Source organism: Mustela putorius, unplaced genomic scaffold (assembly GCF_011764305.1).
Source record: "Mustela putorius furo isolate JIRA1106 unplaced genomic scaffold, ASM1176430v1.1 tig00003972_pilon_pilon_pilon, whole genome shotgun sequence".
NCBI classification, from domain to species: Eukaryota; Metazoa; Chordata; class Mammalia; order Carnivora; family Mustelidae; genus Mustela; species Mustela putorius.
In genome coordinates, this window is record NW_025422115.1 from 6,815,251 (window position 1) to 6,834,982 (window position 19,732).

Here is a 19,732-nt window from a genome sequence, read left to right on the forward strand (position 1 = left end):
TATGTATATATATAACTACATACATTTCCTAAATGTATAGTTCTTAGAACCTCAAAACCTAATTACAAATGCTGTTACAGGATTTCCTTCTTCTTCAGTGCCCTGGTTCTTGGTTACGCCACTCCGAAGAATGAAGACGTAGACCAGATGAAGAGTGCTGGACCACAAAGACAGTAAAGTGACAGTACAAAGCTCCCAAAGAGGAAAGGGCTCCCAGACGGGTGCCATCCAGGTTTCTAAGTCTAGGGGTTTTTATGGGCTTTGTTGGAGTGCTGTTTTAATCTGATTTACCCTCCCTGCACCTGTTATCCAATCAGATTCTTGTCATCTATCAGGTGGGAAAGGTTGGAGGGCCCCTTCCAGGGTGGTGTAAAATCCTTCTAAGGGTGGTTTCCTCTTGAGGGAGGGCACCATGTCCCAGAGTGCCTTTCTTCCAACTATCCTTCACCAATACTACAAAATTAGTAATATTCAAATCAGCATCTCAATGTAGTTGCACAGAAATAATTATTTTGTGTGTTGCCATGACTATGCCACCGGAAAAATTTCCTACTATAAGATGACAGAAGTTATCTTTGAGTGAATCTCATGTTCTGCAAAATTGCACATTGAAACCATAGTGCTTCAGGGAAAAACTGCAGAGACAATCCCCATTTTTCTGGTCCTGAGATTAGTGGAGCTCTAAGCAAAGGAGCCCTCACATTCATCTTGTCAATTTCTGCAAAATCCTCACTTGGGACAACCATGTAAGTACTGTAACAAGACCTCCTTTTGTCTTAGCACCCTGCAAATCATTAACCACAGGCCACTAAACTGGTGCCAAAACAATCCTGTTTAGTATAGATCCACTCAGGCAACGGCCTGAAAGCTGGGACTGGAAGTAAGCTAGAGGTAAGGAACGTGACTGGAGGGAAATGATCCGCAACCAGTTCGTTATTACGGAGGGTAGTGACCAGAGGCCCATTCAGAGTCCCCTTGATAGGTAGCTCATAAATGGTGGGAGCAGGGAGCCTCCTGACTAGGATGGCAACAGCTTTCCTGAATCTTAAGCATGGAGGAAAAAACTGGACTCATTTTAGCTGTCCTGTCAGAAGCAGCCGTGTCAGGTCAATGTGCACTGACAGGCTCTGTGGAAGCAGAAAAGGCAGCTTCGTGGCTTCTGTCATGAAAGACATTGTAGAAGCTAAATTCTAAGCCAGCTCAGGAAGATCTCTTAAGACCACCTTCCCACCCTGGAGGTCTTCTGGTCTGATCGCATGTATACTTAGTTAACGCTCTACTCCCAGAGGGCACCTTGGTGAGGGGAACAGCAGAGCATCAATTGCAGGATTATCTTGCTTTCAAATTAAATTAAATTAACTTCTGGTGGATAAATCCATCTACGTCTATTTGGGTTAGTTCCTGGGTACCTGAGTGCCCCAGGAGATCATTAAAAAACATCAGCCTTCCGGTCTGTCAAGGTGAGGGTACAAGAAGAGCAGAGCAATGCACTCTGGTTCTGGCCAACAATAAATGGGTCATACAGGACTGTTCTAGGAGCTGAATGGCATCAGGTAGATGTTAAGGAAGTAATGAGAGGGGAGGCTGGAAATCGTCTGGGGAGTGTCATCCTCTAAGAGATAGCACCTGAGAACCTACTGGAAATGCAGCCCCAGTTCCCATGATCTTGCTTTTGAACACGGTGCCCTGACGTTCATAGCACATTGGAGCTGGTAAGCACTGGTTTAGGGCCATACTGAGGAAATCTGCAGGCCAAGTTCTCCTGATGCCCAAGTTCCATTTCCTTTCTGAATGCTCTGCCCTCTTCTTTTCTACTGCACACAGGTTTAGCCCCACTGTTGCCCTCAGTTCTGTCTTCCCAGCTAGGCTGTCAGCTCCATGAAGGCTGAGTTCCTTCATGGCTTATGCATCTTGTGAGCACTTTACAAAAGCGAATCCGGCCGCCAGCAATCACCCACGACTGTTCAGGGGTCTACTGACAAGAGTGTTTTTCACATTTCTCACCCAATCCAACACCCGCAGATGGAAATACTGCACAGATGGAAAGACAGATGGTGAAGGCACTCACCTCCACCACCTTGTTTTTACGATTAACCTAAACTGGCCACATCAGGGTGTGAAAATGGAACAAAGCATCTAGAAGCTGTGAATAAATTGCCGTAGCCTGTTCACTGGGCCAAGACTCCCCCTGTCCCCCAACCATGTCCCAAACACTGGAATGTGCTGCCTCTCTGCCTGGATTCCAACAAGCAGAAGTTGCATTCCCCTATAATTTTTCAGATCAGTAATTAAAGCCCAGCTGCATTTAATGAAGCTGTTATCCTTTGGGTGGGGAAGAAATGCACAAGAGATTAGTCTTATTAATAACAACTGGCAGCACACAGATAATCCTGAGTTTTATTAAGAATTTAAAAATCTAAACATTTTATAGAGGCCTGGGAAGCGTACTCAGAAACACCGCCCTCTGGCATTTCCAACATCCACATGTCCATATACCTCACTGCACTGCACCTCCCCACCAAGACAGGCAACTTGGCAGCACAGTGAACGTCGCTGTGTTTTTACTATTTGTAGAAAACTGGCATTTAGATTTCAAAATTAATAATATTACAAAATTACCAGCAACAGTCTTAAGCATTTCAACAATGCTTATGAACTCCACTTTGCTGACCCAAACAAAGCTATTATTCCAAGTTCAACAAGCAGGACTTGTCCCAAGGAAGTGTAGTATACATCCTGCAGATACTCCGGCCACATTGCTCAGGACCCATTTGTGACTGTGTCTTCTTCCATCTCCTCTTCTCCATCATCAGTGGGGCCTGAAGAGAACACAAAACCATGGGTTGTATTGATTTCAGAACATGTGCTCGCTCCCAGTGCGAGTGGACATTCTGTGATGCTACTCCGTGTTAGTTCCGGGATTAGGTACAAAAACCTCAATCACAGCACCTGCCCTCAAGGAGCTTAGCATCCAGAGACTACCTGTCTTTGGAGGTATGGGATGGGATCGTCAATTCCTAGGGAAAGGGTCACAAAGGTATTTTATAAAAGTCAAACTCATTGTCTGACATTCTAATAACCCATTTTGGTTGAGCGGATAATTCATTTTTTGTGACAATAAAAAGCTTATACTTTGTGTTTCGTTCTTAACCACGACCATAGGCAAAGAAAATGGGAACCCTCAAAAAACAGCTGGATACTACTACATGCCCATTAACGGGAATACTCAGTGACTCTGCCATCTCTAAGTCAGACAAAGTATGGCCACAACCCAAAATCCTTCGTCTCTTCATCAATTTACAGCAGATATTTGGGTCAATGTATTCGGAAAAAGGAAATGTTTTAACTCTATCAGTGTTTGGGAAAATGACTCTTGTTTAAGGTTACTGCTTCTACAGTTAGCCCCAACTTCAGATTGGTAGATACAAAACTACCAAGACAAGAATGTCAGTAAAGTTTTAGTGTATTCAGAAGTCTAGGCCCACTGAAATCTACGGAGTACCCTGTATCTCCCTTCCTCCTCCCAGGGAACCTCCAGATCATACTGAAAATCCCAAGATTTTAAGGCCCAAATAAAACATTCTGGGGGAAACAAATCAGCTCAGTAATTCTGTCATAGCACAGTAACAATAAGTCACTGTGAACTGCCTCTTCCCCACCCGTCACCACTGAGCCTTGAAAACCTTTAACAGACTTCTAATGCTCTCAGACTTAAGACTGCACCCAACACTGTCTGCAGGGCTGTATGGCCTATGGCATGCTTCCTCTGCTGGCTTCACTTCACCACATTCTCCTTGTGCCTTGAACTTCACTCCCATTGGCCTCTTTCATTTCAACTGGGCAAGGCTCCCGTTTGCCACAGGTGCTTTGCCTGTGTAGCTCCCCCTCTCCGCCCCTAGAATGTCACTCTCCCTTTGTTTACTTCAGCAATTCGCACTTGGTTTAAGACCCAAAGAGCTTTTGTTTATGTACCTTTATAAATACCATATTAGATTCATCAACACTGTATTAGAATTTAAGATCAAGTATTTTAAAAATTGTAATTCATTAAAAAATGTCTTCATTAGAGCATCTGCCTTTAGGTCAGGTCATGATCCCAGAGTCCTGGGATCAAGTCCCATATAGGGCTCCCTTGCTCAGCAGGGAGACGCTTCTCCCTCTGCCTCTGTCTCTGATGAATAAATAAATCTTTAAAAGAAAAAAAAAAAGTCTTCATTACATGTTAATGTTTATTTTGTTTAAATATATATATTTAAATATATAATATATATATAATATAATATATAATATATATTTATTTCCCAAAATAAAAATATTTAGTGAGAAGCTTGGCATTATTTTCTACTTTTGCCTCTCTCTGTCATGTCTGATGAAGAATTATCAGCTGGACCCCGGTACTGGCTTCATCAGTCCACCTGCTGCCACACATCGTTTTCACTGAAGAAGATGAAGAAAAATCAGCCTCACACAGACATGCAGCCAGGAAAGGAAGGTGTATTCTAACAGTCTAACTGTGTATTTAGACAGTTGTGGGTTTTCCTGTTTGGTGCTATTCTAGAACTTGACAAAAGTGATAGTTTCTTAAGGGTTAGTTTGCAATGTGGAGTCTAAAACCTCGTCAGTGAACTTTTCATACTCTCTTACTTGAAAATCCACAGATCTACCTCGTCTTCCTTGAAGTGACAAGTTCACTTCATATTCGAGAAGATGCTTGCCTCTCAATGAAAACAACTGCTCCAGTGCATGGAGACAACCATCCAACTTAGGCACGGGTTCGTGCAGACCCCATCCCATCACCCAAGATATCAGAAGATGTGCACTAAAAAAGGTGATATTTAATAATATTCATCTCTTTGCTTCATGAATGACATTCTGAAGTGAAACTGGTATATTCTACTAAGAGAGTGCAGAGCAGTATAGAATGAGGACTTTAGGCCATGGCCTTGACCTGTGCTGAGGTCCCAGCAGTCTTAACTGCCATTACTCCTGCACCATCAGTGCAAATGTTAATAATGGTGGAAAAAGCAAGTAACACCTTAGTGTTATTATACAAAGTTTGGACCCCACAGATGCTCACAGGCTCAAGGGCTACACAGTGAGAACTGCCGGTCTAATCAAAGTCTTACACCTCCGGTGCCTAACATACAGTTGGCATTCAAATATTAGAACAGCCAACACTTAGCAAAATATATGCTCATGTCAGACCTTACGCTAAGTGCTACCTACGAACTCTCTTACTTATCCTTCCAAAAACCTTTTGAAGTTGGTACTCTGTATTATCTCAAATTTAAAGATGAGGAAACACACTTGAGATTAAGTGAGGATGAAGAAATTCACCTAAAATCAGAGCTGGTGAGCATAAGATCTGAGCTTCATGCTGTTTGGCTCTGAGGCTTGTGTTTCCAACCAACTAAGGTATCTAACTTAACACACACCCACCCCTCCTACCCCCCACCCCACACATGGGTGAAAGTCCAATGGTGCCCTCTAGTGTTTGGTTTCACTGCATGGCTAGGAAATAACATACGCTTTTACATCAAAAATCCTCAGAGTCCTATGCCAGAATATGCTACATCAAGTAACTTATCTTCAAAAAGCATATAAAGGGATTTTGCAAATATTAGATGCTAATGTTCTTGGGTCATGGCATCTGAACCGTTCTGGAATCACTTCAAACATAATATTAACTGGGAAGTCTGCAGACAGACCACTATGTCCTGACCTGATCTGCGTTCCCTGCCAGGTATCTGCCCGGACTGCAGCAAGCCCTTCAGCCGCTCCACTTCAGCCAGGGTAGACGCATTCGCTATAGCGTTCTGGAGGACAGAAAACAATGGAGACAGACCATTAATTGCATCTGAGGATCAAACACACAGAAAACTCTACAGACATGGGAACTCTTATGAGTTGGAATATTAAATAGTTGTGTTGAGGCAAGAATTTTACTATCATGTTGAAATCAACCCAAAACCCAATCATAAACTGCCCAAACTGGTAAACAGATGTGGACCCACTTTCAAGACAGCAAATAATCACTGCACATTCCTGAAATTTTAGTGAATTAAAGCACTTAATTGAAACTATGTTACTGGATAATTTAGGAAGCAGTATTATGAAACTGGGCTTTCCCACTGATCATCACACAGATCTTTCAGGCAGCAAATCTTTGAAAATAAAAACTAAGATAAATACTGAGACAGCATACTAAGTAACTGCTCAAAGAAAAAAAAAATCCTGGGAAAATGAGAACTAGAGCTGCCTCTGCTTTGACTTGATCATGTAAGTAATTCAAGTCAAAGTCCAGTAACTTTACGCTAGCTCCTTCCATACGTAAAATCCAGCAGGAATCTAAGCAGAGGGGAGACTACTCTACAATGTTTAGAACTTGGTCTATTACAAATTTCATGTCCTAAACCCATGGCAACTCTCTCCAGTCCAAGAGTCCTAACAACTTATTACCTTGATTGCTTCTACATCTCCTGGAGATGGCCCACCTTTCTTCTTGTCAGTTGGCAAACCAGCACCTGGGTTGAAACTTGGGAGGGGGAGGGAAGAACGCAACTGTTAAAATCCTGACCAATGGAAGTTGCTTCTCTTTTACTTTCAAAAAAGCTTTTGAAAGTAATTCAACCAGTGTAGTATCTTATCTTTGTTAACAAACTGATACAAGAAACTCTCTCCTTCAGAAACACCACCCAGTTCTCATCTTCCTCTAGCGAAAAAGCATACAAAAGTATACAATGTTGCATTAAGACTGAAACGGAAGGATTTGCTAACCTGGTAGAAATCTCATATGATGTGTGGACCACTGACGGTCACGAGCTATCATCACACAAATTCAATACTGTATTAGGCACAGGTGTTTTGTTTAATTCTGTAGGAGGCAAAAAGCCAGACAGATAGTGTTTCTGAAGGTGAAGTAGAGTGAAGTTGGATATCCGTATCTTACGTTTTGCTTCTCCTGGCAATATCCTTTGCAAGTTGTGCACCCCGTTTGCCCTTGAACATTTTCTCTGCTTCCTGACGCTCCTACAGCAACACCACACACAGAGTTAATGGAAATAGGAATACCACATGCATTTAGATGCATTCCTCAGAAAACACGGAAGAAAACTCTCCTGAAACACTCTGGGCTGGTAAAAATACCAAAAAGCCAACTTGAAATTAAAAGGAGACAAATGGCATTGCCTTCTCTGCTGAGGCTCCCTGAAGGAAGTTCCCCATCCTAGTTTCAAGGAGAAACCCTGGAGGAACTAAGATGGTTAAAAAAAAATAAAAAGCCCCAAAACTAAAAAACATTCCCAGTAAGGGGAGAATCACTCTAACAATTAAAGCTGCTGAAAAATGGCTTATATTAAGCCCTCCAGCAGGGAATGTAATCTAAACAGAGTCTGCCGTCCACAGTGCTCACAGCGGGTCTGAGACCGTGCTGCCCCTGAATGCGTCCACACGAGACTGTGCTAACCCAAGTCCTGCTATAAACTCTGCTATGAAAAATGAATGATTAACATTTTCTTTCCCACGTTTTTATCACAAACCAACAGTAAAACTCATTAGGCAACTGCAAATATCCATAAAAAAAGTATAAAAGAAAACACATGAATCTACAATGATTTACAACAGAACAATACTTACTTTTAGTTTCACCTTCTGGAAATCCAGTACTCTGACTTGTGGAACTTTATAAATTACATATAGTCTGTAATGCTTCTTATTTGTTACAGGATTTCTTAGAATACTACGAGAAAAGGAATAGCATAATGCCAATCTTGTTCGTAGCCCAGCACTCAAGAGATCCATTTTAATAGACTCAAATGAGTACATAAACTAAGGAAAAGTTCACATTTTTTCACATTTCAGTGTGATTAAGTTAACAGGGACATTTTAATAGAGCATTGGACATAAAGGAAGTATTTTCACTTTTTTTTTCTTTTTTAAGATTTATTTATTTGACAGAGAGATCACAAGTTGGCAGACAGGCAAACAGAGAGGAGGGGGGGGAAACAGGCTCCCTGTGGAGCAGAAAGCCCGATGGAGGGCTCAATCCCAGAACGCTGAGATCACAACTTTAGCAGGAGGCAGGGGCTTAACCCTCTGAGCCACCCAGACAACCTCACTTCTTGTTTTTAAAAGGTCCTTCTTACTAACTGCTTTAAGATCAAGGCCAGTAATGTTTAATATAAAGGACTTCACTGTGACCACCAAATCATTTCCATACCTTAGGTAAGTCAGTGATTTGAGAGATGCCAAAGGGTCCAGATCACCCTGTAAAAGAAATAGCCACATGTAAGAACATGAAAACCAAAGGCTATTTTGAGGCTTTGAAATGGCAGATCACTTTGCTAGCAAGGGCTCCTCTTATCTTTTTATTTTTTTACTGCCCTAGTGCCTAGCACAGCACTAGCACAGCACAAATGTGTAAGAAATTACTACTGACCAAATTGGAAAGTAGATTTGAACTTCTTACACTTACGATCTGAAGGCATAACAGTTTGTCTCAACAGCAGAAGAGACAAAAAAAAATTATTTTATTTCCTGTAGCAACCTCCAAAGGGCTAGAATTTAAACCAGTGATTTAGAAAAGAAAGACATGTCAAAGTTTATGTAACTTCAGAGGAAGTTATTCACACAGGGAAACTCAAACTGGAACCTGCGGTGAGGGGGTTTTTCCCCCAGTACCTGTATGTACCTGGTGACATGGGCATCGTGTCATTGGGGGCAGGCACCTTTATTCAAACCTCCCTCATATTGCTTTGGATAATTATTCAAGGACAAGGAGTATAGTTAAAAAAAAAAAGATTCAATTATGGGACAAGGGCAGGTTAGTTTTTTAATCTTCCCACATTACCCCATAAAATATAGTACAGCAAGGAGAGCAAAAGCAAAAGCCTACAGTCAATAGCTATGACTAACGGAGATGAAAAGGCATTCTGGCAAGAACCCTAAAATAGGAGCAGGTAGGGACAAAACACCGAGAGCTGCCAAGACCTCTTGCACGGGGCCAGCATTTGCACAGGAAGCAGCAGAAGGAAAGCAGGGAGGCATGTGACAAACCAGGGTACTCCGACACGACCAGTGGTCAGTCAGTCCGATGGCAGCCGCCAGCAGATCTACACATGCCAGCCAATAAGGAGGGAAGCAAGCCTGGGATAAATCCCGAAGGCGCTAGGCAACTTGGGCCCTCATTCTTAATACTAACCACCAGTATATCAATGGTTATATATACCAAAGGATATCAATGGTATCCAGGACAAAGCCCTACAATCAGGAGAAACTGCTAGGACCAGACTGCAACTGAGCAGGACAGGGGCATGAGGGACAAGGAGAAAAGAGTACAGATAAAAGCAAGAAGGGAAAGAGCCAGGATGTTCAGAAAAGCAGCAGCCATTTTTTTTTAAAACTTTTTCCCTACTTTTTATTTTTATTTTTTAAAGATTTATTTATTTATTTGACAGAGAGAGAGAGAGAGAGAGAGAGAGAGATCACAAGTAGGCAGAGAGGCAGGCAGAGAGAGAGGAAGGGAAGCAGGCTCCCTGCTGAGCAGAGAGCCCGATGCGGGACTCAATCCCAGGACCCTGAGAATATGACCTGAGAAGAAGGCAGCGGCTTAACCCACTGAGCCACCCAGGCACCCAGCAGCAGCCATTTTTAAACGCTTCACAACCAACCATTGGAGGGAGCTCTAAAGCACCTAGTGGCATATCACCACTCAAAGAAATACACAGGATGACCTAAAAAGGGACAAGGACAAACATCACATGATCTCATTTGTATGTGGAATCTAAAGAAAAAAATAAAAAGACCAACTCACAGCAATACAGAGTTCAATGGTGGTTACCAGAGGTTGGGATGGGGGAGGGGGGAGGGAAATGAGCTGCTGATCAAAGAGTACAAACTTCCAGTTATTATGAGTTAAGTTCTGGAGATTTAACGTACAACATGGTGACTACAGTTAATAGTAATGTACTACCGCATATCTTAAATCTGCTGAGAACAGATCTCAAGTATTCTCACCATACAAAGATGTAAGGATGTGATGTGATAGATATGTTAGTTTGGTAACAGTGATCACATCACGATGTATACGCCTATCAAAAATCACATTGTAGGGCGCCTGGGTGGCTCAGTGGGTTGAGCCGCTGCCTTTGGCTCAGGTCATGATCTCAGGGTCCTGGGATGGAGCCCCACGTCGGGCTCTCTGCTCAGCGGGGAGTCTGCTTCCCTCTCTCTGCCTGCCTCTCTGCCTACTTGTGATCTCTGTCAAATAAATAAATAAAATCCTTTAAAAAAAAATCACATTGTATACCTTAAATACTATACTATTTTTATCACTCATACTTAAATAAAGCTGCAAAAAAAAAAAGGAACAACGAATGTGTCTATGTGTGAGTGTAACTTTCGTTACACTCACACAAAGACACACACAAACTGTGTAGACCAATGATGATGTCTTGACTGGTTTCTTAAAGAGAATAAATAGTATGTTGGGAGGTATGAAATGTTTAAGGGCACTATTGTTTAAGAAACTAAAGGTACTTGGTTAACTGGAAATTTTAATATGTATTTTTAATTCCCAGAATACTAAGAATAGGAATAAGTAATTCCTACACTGTTAATAAGAAAAGAATAATGACAGAGAGAGAGAGAGAGAATATGAACACAGTAAACGAGAGCAAAAGAAATGCAGAGTGGGTCGATCAGTAACAAGCCCCAGAAAAGAGAAAAGAAAAATTCAAATAGACCAGTAATTAAGTTCAATGTAAACAGACCAAATACTTCGTTTAAAAGAAAGACTTCACATTATATTTAACAAAACAATTTTATCATATGCTGTTTTAATCTAAAATGTATGGTACAGGAGAGCTGGAATAAATTTTGGATGGAAAAAATTATCATACAAATACTAACTAAAAGAAAGCTTGTTCTGGCATATTAGAGCAGATAAAATAAACAAGGTATAAAACAGCACTAGGAGGGGCGCCTGGGTGGCTCAGTGGGTTAAGCCGCTGCCTTCGGCTCAGGTCATGATCTCAGAGTCCTGGGATCGAGTCCCGCATCGGGCTCTCTGCTCAGCAGAGAGCCTGCTTCCCTCTCTCTCTCTGCCTGCCTCTCCATCTACTTGTGATTTCTCTCTGTCAAATAAATAAATAAAATCTTTAAAAAAAAAAAAAACAGCACTAGGAGATAAAGAGGGTCACGACGCAGTAATAAAAAGGTTCACCAGGAAGGTATTAACAATTTAAAATTTATGTGTATCAAGTAAAGGGATTTCAAAATATATAAAACTAAAATGGACAGAAGTCCAGGGAGACTATCTAATCCACTATCATGTGAGTTTATTTTCTTAAGATTTTTACTTATTTATTTGACAGAGACACAGTGAGAGAAGGAACACAGGCAGGAGTAGTAGGAAAGGGAGAAGCAGGCTCCCCACTGAGCAGGAAGCCCGATGATGACCACAACGATGACGGCAGCGGCGGCCATGACACAGGACTTGATCCCAAGACCCCAGGATCATGACCTGAGCTGAAGGGAGCCGCTTAATGACTGAGCCACCCAGGTGCCCCTTATTTGAGATTTTTAACACACTTACTTCAGTAACTGATAGCACAAACTCACCCTTCATCTTTACAAATAATTTTAAATATAATTACAACATACACAAAAATACAAACAGCTCTGGGCACCTGGGTGGCTCAGGCCATGATCCCAGGGTCCTGGGTTTGAATCCCATGTCCAGCTCCCTGCTCATTGGGGAGACTGCTTCTCCTTCTCCACACTGTAAGTGCTCTCTTCTTGCTCTCTCTCTCTCAAATAAATAAAATCTTAAAAAAAGAAAAAAAAAAACAAACAGTCTTTATCATGCCACCGATTTCCTATGAATGTGCATTTTGGGTAGAATACCTCATATATTTTAGAAAAGACATGGCCTCAGACCACTGTTTTCTTACTTCTAGAGTCAAGTACTCCTTTCTTTGAAAACCTGAAGGAAGCTCTGGACCCAGTCCACCAGGAAAGATTCATGGAAACAGGGAAGGGAGGCAAGGTCATAGTAAACATAAAATCAAGTTATATAATACACACTTAGACATCCAATGTTTAAGTGAAAAATTTCGGTTTCAAAATTAAAATTTAGGTCTTAATTTTGTTAAAAATTACACATACAGAGCAGAAACATTAGAAGAAATAGGTTACCATAATTACACCCAAACAGAGAAAATAAAGCATGCCGCTTAGCTCACAGGAAGACCAATTCCAAGTAGATCACTGGTCTCAATGTTAAGAGTAAAAAAACAGTTCCTAGAATGTAACTAACAAAATTTAACATGCTTCATATGTAACTGAATGCTTTCTAGTAGCCAATTAAAAGAAAAAAACAAATATAACTTATTTTAGTAGTATATTATTTAACCAATTATCCAAAATATTATCATTTCATTATCAATATAGAAAAACTGATAGCTGAGGTGCCTGGGTGGCTCAGTGGGTTAAGCCTCTGTCTTCAGCTCAGGTCATGATCTCGGGGTCCTGAGACTGAGCCCTGCATCGGGCTCTCTGCTCAGTGGGGAGCCTGCTTCCCCTTCTCTCTGCCCGCCTCTCTGCCTACTTGTGATCTTTGTCTGTCAAATAAATAAATAAAATCTTTAAAAAAACAACAACAACAACAAAAACTGATAGTTTACATTCTTTGGGGTACTAAGTCTTCGAAACCTGTTACATATTTTACAGTTCTTAGGACACTGAAGTTCAGAGTAGCTGCTTGTGCCTAGTGGCTACCATATTGGACCCCGCAATTCTAGAAAATAACTTATGTTTACTGAAAACAACTCTTTCTGTAGTGGAAGCCTGATAGACCATCAAAAGTACTAGCAACAACAACAAAAGACTGATAAATTGGATTATGCTTAAATTAGGAACTTTTCTATCAAGACACCCTAAGACTGTCAAAAGATGAGCTACAGAGTGGAAAAGGCTATTTAACCAAAAGAGGCACGGATCTTTTTTTTTTTTTTTAAGATTATTTATTTATTTATTTGACAGAGAACGAAATCACAAGTAGGCAGAAGAAGGCAGAGAGCCTGATGTGGGTCTCGATCCCAGGACCCTGGGATCATGACCTGAGCCAAAGGCAGAGGTTTAAACCGCTGAGCCACCTAGCTGCCCCAAGAGGCCCAGATCTTGAATTACGAAAAAACACAAAGGATGAAGAGATAATTCTCTGGATTTTCTAAATTATCCATGAGAGGCATGCAGCACCTTTAACTCCTCCCCTCAAATACATTCCGCCCGACCCCATCTGACTTACCAGTTCCACAAGACTATTGTTGGTGAGAATGAGTTCTGTCAGACAGGGTAGAGCCTGATCAAGTCCCTCACCTATACGGCTAAAGTGAAGAAAGAAAAAAAAAGACTCTTTGTAAAAGTGAAAAAGTAGGTAAGTGAACAATTTTATCTAAGTCCTTGTACAGAAGATCTGAGACTCCAAAGGTGGAAGAACTTTAGAGATCTTTCTTCCAACTCCCTAACTGGGAAAGGGAAACCTAACTGGGTTAGTTAGTGGCAGAAGTCGGATGATTTTCAAACCCATGCTTCCAGAGGGCTGCCTGAGCTTTTTTCCATTACCATTTTGTCTAGTGAAAACTGAGAGAAGAAATTCCTGCGTAGAACAAATTACTTAGCTAACTTCATGACTTTCGTGCAGGTAGCGCAGAAATACAAGTGATTCTGCATTCACAGCTCAGGTGTGAATTATAAGGGAATGGTTAACTACACCATAAGGGAATGGTTAACTCACGATAAATATGCTTATTTTAAAAAAGCAAATCACGGGCGCCTGGGTGGCTCAATGGGTTAAGCCACTGCCTTCGGCTCAGGTCATGATCTCAGGGTCCTAGGATCGAGGCCCGCATCGGGCTCTCTGCTCAGCGGGAGCCTGCTTCCCTCTCTCTCTCTCTCTGCCTGCCTCTCTGTCTACTTGTGATCTCTGTCAAATAAATAAAATCTTTAAAAAAAAAAAAAAAAAAAAAAAAAAAAAAGCAAATCACTGGGGTGCTCAGTCAGCTGAGCATCTGACTTCTGATTTTGGGTCAAGCTGTGATCTGTGTCCTAGGGTAGAGCCCTGAGCCAGGTTCCAAGCACAGGGAGGAGTTTGCTTACGATTCTCTCTTCCTCTGCCCTCCCCACACTTGCATCTGAGTGCACATGTGCTCTCTAAAATAAGTAAGTATATTTAAAATAAAATAAAATAAAAAGAATTAAAAAGCAAGCCACCACCTAGTACTTCTTAAAGACATTGTCTATAGACCTTCAGTAACTTTTTTTTGATAAAATTTACTCAGAGGTGATGAAAGAGGGTTAAAGAAAACCCTAAGTTTCAGTAAGTAATATTCAAAAATTAATTGTAAAGAAAGACAAATTGCAGAGAATGTGAGGTAGAGACACTTAGTCAAAAATATAAATGTTGGGGGCACCTGGGTGGCTCAGTGGGTTAAAGCCTCTGCCTTCCACTCGGGTCATGATCCCAGAGTCCTGGGATCGAGCCCCACGTCGGGCTTTCCGCTCCTTGGGGAGCCTGCTTTCTCTTCTCTCTCTCTGCCTGCCTCTCTGACTACTTGTGATCTCTGTCTGTCAAATAGATGAATAAAAACTTAAAAAAAAATATATATTTATATATATATATATATATATAAATAAATAAATGTTGGGGATGCCTGGGTGGGCTTGGTCAGTTACACATCTGACTCCTGAGTTTGGCTCAGGTTATGGTCTCAGGGTCCTGGGACAGAGCCCTGTGTGGGGCTTCATACTCAGTGGGGAGTCTGCTTGAGGAGTTTTATCCATCTCTCTTTGTCCCTCCCCTGCTCTCATGTGCAGGCACACGCTCACTCTCTCTAAAATAAATAAGTAAATCTTCAAATATACATACATATGTGTATACATAAATTGTTGAACTAGATTTTTAATATGGTCCCTCTGATAATTATAATTATTGTTTCAGAAGCCAAAATATGTACAAAACAGCATGCTTATAATTTAAATATCTATTATCATGAATATATAAGTATTTCTAAACAGATGTAAAGAAGACGAGACCAGTACCAGGTTAATCTCTGGACCTATATGGGAAAAGTGCAACTTGTCTCTCATTTTAAGATCTATGTAGGCTCAACTGGCAGTTAAGTTCTATGGCTTCTTCAGGGAACACTGTGACATTCACTCTAGTGGAAAAAAATCACTTTCCACTAACAGTCACTTACCATATTCTATTGTTGTTTACTAATAATGTTTTCAGTCTTCTTAACAAAGGAAAACCATCCAGTTTCCTGATTTCATTGTCAGAAAAGTCAATAGCATCAAACTGGTCTAAGGTAGCACCTAGATTTTCAATGACAGGAATTTTATACCCTGTAAAATGGAAAGAAAAAAAATACACAAGTATTAATATGGTTAAAAGGTACATTAAAGCCGTAATGTACTACTTCATGGTAATTTGACTCAAAGCTTCCATTTATTCACAAAGTGTTTAGGAAGCACCTACACTGTGCCAGATATTATGCAAATAATGGGTACATAAAATGAGAAACAAGAGTCACAGGCCTAGCTGCCATGAAGCCTACAGTCTAGGGAGCGGACATGAAGAGAGTCATGACAACAAGGATAAGAGCTATTGTAATGAGAACACTTATTAATAGTAATATAGGTAGCTAATGTTCCTAAGAGTACTTACAAGGTGCCTCACACTGTTCTAACCGAAGCCCCAGAAATAGTTAAATGGCATAAGAATTTACACTGTAAGCTGCTTACTGCCAGTGTCCAATTCTTGTTTATACATTGTGGACAACACTTCTTAACCTCTTTTGCATTCCCACAGACCACATTCATAGTAACAGTACCAGGATATCCTCCTGATACCATGACAGTTCCTCTTACCACACCTCCCCCAGCTCCAATGCAGAGTTCAAGGTCAACGGTTTATACAAAATAATAAACCATCCTATGAACAATTCGATACTCATGGATTTGTTAAAATGGGTCTAACTACTGTGCTAGGCGCTGGCATAAGAAAGAAATGAACACAAGCCATGGTTAGAGTACACAATAAAAAAAAAAAAAATTCGTAATTCAGAGCTGCAAAGGTTACATCAAAGTAAGTACTACACCAAAACAAGTATCCTCAACACTTGATGCACCTGGGACACTTCAAACTTAGAGATACGAAACTTAGAGAACAGTCTGCGCCAAGAGCAAAAGTGGTTAGTTACGTCTGAATGGAACTTTTCTCTAAACTTAATTTGAACCAAATAAAAGTACTGGGCTTTGTCAGCAAGAAATCCAAACTGAAATCAGAGCCCGAAGTAGTGCCGCACCTCAGCCAGTGTTGTCCCTGTGGAGCCAAATCTCAGGCCCAAATTGTATTGTCTTGCCCCCAGAGAAACTGCTCTGCACACCCTTCGTAAAGAGTCACTTTCTTTAAATACTAATTAGACAGCGGCACTCCCCATTTCTTAACAAGCCTTTCTAAGGTTCAAATGACATGAATTTGAACAGTTCAGAGCTTCCACCACCTTACACGGGGCACTCGTAGTGTAAGCCTCTCTGAAAGATTTTATTTATTTGAGAGAGAGCGCGCGCAAGCAAGGGAGAGCGGCACGCAGAGAGGAAGCAGCAGACTTCCCGCGGCGAAGGGAGACCGATTTGGAGCTCAACCTCTGGACCCGGCATCACGACCTAAGCCGAAGGCAGGCGCTTAACCTACTGAAACACTCAGGTGCTCCTAAGATGTTTCGATAAAAGGGGCATACAAGGCAACTGAAGCTAGTAAGAAAGAAATCTTGCGGAAACACGCGCGTTTGTTCTCAGACTTCATATCCTCCCTCGCAAATTAGAAGTAATGAACATGTATCCTATCTATACTCCCACAATAACAGTCCAACGTATTTCCTGAGAATCAACGAGCCGCTGAGCACTAGGACCACGACTATTAACACTGTTCCAGCTCTCAAACAGTTCAGACTGCAAAACGCCCCAAGCAAGGCCTAGTTGAGGCCCACGGGTGCGCACAGAAAGCGATTAATCAATCGGAGGGGCATGTGAGTAGGAGCGGGGTAAATGAAACCTCAGAAGGGCCTAGGGATGGGTTTGGGGCAGCAACCGCAAGACTCAGCCTCCCGCCCGGCTTGGCGCCCACAATGCAGGCCTGCTGGCCGAGTGCCGGCCCTCCGCGCACGCGGCGGGGCGCTCCCACCCGGCTGCGCGCGGAGGCCCGCCCAGTCCCCTAGACTCACCCCGGAGGTCCAGCTCGCGGTCCCGCACGGCGTTGGTGTACTGAGCCGCCTGCTCGATCAACTCTGCCGTCAGTTTCACCATCCTGCCGCCTCCCGCTGCCGGTATCACGGCCCGCCGGCTCTTCCCGCCGCCTCCCGCCCGCCAGACTTCCCGGCGTCCCTCGCGCCCCGCCGACAGGCAACACCAATCGCACGCGGCGTTTGCGCGCGCAGCTCGACGTCCAGGCCGAAGCAATCGAAGAGCCACGCCCCCGACCTCGTTCCCCTCGGAGGTTCAGGTGGTAGCCGAACTTGGGTTCTTCCTTGGGGCGTTCGTGGAGGAGGGACCCTGATTCCAGGTGTTTGTGTCCGCAAGTTAAGCAAAATGTGAAGGCACCCGAGTGGAATTTTCTCCACGCAGGATGAACCTTGAGGTGGGAGGAGACGCTGTGTCTGTCCTCGCTCCACCCAGGAGGGGCGGGCATCTGTGGGATCCAGTGCAAGGCTAGGACTTCAGGTTCCCTTGCCAGCCAGGTGCTGTGGACCCGCAGGCTAGGGCAAGGTCAGTCACAGGGCTGCTTCGCTGCGATCGTCCTACCGCCTTGGACCCAGCTTCGCGCGCCGTGTTGTTTTCTGTTAGGCCTGTGATTTCCAGACATTTAAATATGTAATGGAAGCGTCGTATACAGAAAAGCGCACAAACCAGGAATTTGCAACGTGACGAATAGCTACAGGGTGAGAACACCTGCGTTGCTGCCTCCCGGTCCAGAAAATGAACAGTTTTCTGAAAGCCTCCCTTCCCAAGGCAACCAGAAATCAAACACCATAGATTAGTTGTCTTAAAAAAAAATTATTTATTTGAGAGAGAGAAAGCAGAGGTGGGGCGGGGGGTTTGGGGGGTAGAGGCAGAGAGAGAGGGAGAAGCCAACTCCCACAGAATAGGAAGCCCAACCAACAGGGGCTGAATCCCAGGACCCTGGAATCATGACCCCAGTGGAAGGCAGACCCTTAACCAACTGAGCCACCCAGGCTCCCCAACTTTTGCTGGTTTTGATACAAATAGAATCATGCAATGTGCTTTCCTGCCTGATTTCTTTGGCTTTGTATTACGACTGGAATCCATCCAGGTCGCATGCAGCAAGGGTTTGTTTGCTTTCGCTGCTGTGTAGAATTCCAGTGTATATCTTCCACCATAATTTAGCCATTCTGCTGTTGGTGGACATTAGGGTTGTTTCCCTTTGGGGTTATTCTGAATAATGCTGCTATGCATTTCCTTGTACATGGATCCAATGTACACATGCTTGAGCTTCTCCAGAAGTAGAACTTCTGGGACATAGGGTATGGTAATAGGTAATGCCTAACAGACCAAGAGGCTGAAATAATATACATACTCCAGCTGTGGGTAAGGGTTTCCATGCTTTCAACTTAAGCCTCATTAGTATTATCACTATAATTGTGATTCCAGGGAGCCTGGGCGGGCCAATCAGTCAAGCATGGGCTCAGATCAGGTCATGATCTCCAGGTAGAGGGATCTAGACCCTCTTTGGGCTCCACATGGAGCCTGCTTGGGATTCTCTCTCCCTCTGCTCCCCCATGTGCACATGCGCTCTCTTGTGCGCATGTGCGCGCAGCGTGCTTTGGAATGATGATAAAAAATATATTTTTTAAAGACTTTATTTATTTATTTGACAGACAGAGGTCACAAGTAGGCAGAGAAGCAGGCAGAGAGAGAGAGGAAGGGAATCAGGCTCCCTGCTGAGCAGAGAGCCCGATGCGGGGCTCGATCCAAGGACCCTGACACCATGACCTGAGCTGAAGGCAGAGGCTTAACCCACTGAGCCACCCAGGCGCCCCATGAAAAAAATATTTTTTTTAAACTGTGGGAATTCTGGTAACTGTGTAGTGTTATTTCACTAATGTTTTGATTAGCTTTTTTCTAATAAGTAATGAGGTTGAGGACATTCTCTTGTATGTTGTATATTTGGATATCTTTTGCAAAGTGCTCATTTAAGTCTCTGGTCCATTTGTTTCTTTTTTTTCCCTACTGGATTGTGTCCCTTTTTCTTATTGACTTACGGGATTGCTTTATATATTCTGGATGTGAGCACACTGTGGCTTGCCTTGGCATTATTATTATTATTATTATTATTTTGGTCTAAACTGCTTAAATACAAAAGAATTCACAGAGACCAGAAATACTGTACTCATAGAAGTCACCAATGCTGCAAAACACAAATTATAATCCATTTTGTTCTGTTTAGGATAACATCCTATTCCCCAAATCACCAAGTTATAATCTGGGCTGCAATTCAAATCAAAGGGCTACGAGAGGGGCCTCCTCACTCATTTTACAATGGCAACAAGCTTTTTAGATGGTCTAATTCTAGAGGAGCCATCAGAGGAAGAATTAAGCTCAGGAAGCCCTACCCATTGACTGTCTTTTGTGGGGGTGTGGATTTCACTGTAGT

General features: G+C 42.6%; 1 protein-coding gene across 1 annotated transcript; it reads right to left on the reverse strand.

Annotated features, from left to right (window-relative positions):
* Positions 1-2,379: 2,379 nt before the first annotated feature.
* On the reverse strand, positions 2,380-17,465 carry SNRPA1 (small nuclear ribonucleoprotein polypeptide A'). Its single transcript, XM_004759845.3, has 9 exons — positions 17,286-17,465; positions 15,258-15,405; positions 13,307-13,385; positions 8,219-8,265; positions 7,636-7,738; positions 6,950-7,029; positions 6,460-6,535; positions 5,723-5,816; positions 2,380-2,819 (listed from the first exon to the last, which is right to left on the reverse strand). Exons 1-9 carry the CDS (start codon positions 17,365-17,367, stop codon positions 2,761-2,763), a joined length of 768 nt encoding a protein of 255 aa, XP_004759902.1. The 5' UTR covers positions 17,368-17,465; the 3' UTR covers positions 2,380-2,760.
* Positions 17,466-19,732: the final 2,267 nt, after the last annotated feature.

What these genes read in the sequence shown, in the direction of transcription:
- SNRPA1 (XM_004759845.3), bottom strand. Translation starts at nt 17,367, where the DNA reads ATGGTGAAACTGACGGCAGAGTTGATCGAGCAGGCGGCTCAGTACACC. An exon ending in CCGCGAGCTGGACCTCCGGG is followed by an intron (nt 15,406 to 17,285) that starts GTGAGTCTAGGG and finishes TCCATTTTACAG; the next exon opens with GGTATAAAATTCCTGTCATT. An exon ending in ACAATAGTCTTGTGGAACTG is followed by an intron (nt 8,266 to 13,306) that starts GTAAGTCAGATG and finishes TTTCTTTTACAG; the next exon opens with GGTGATCTGGACCCTTTGGC.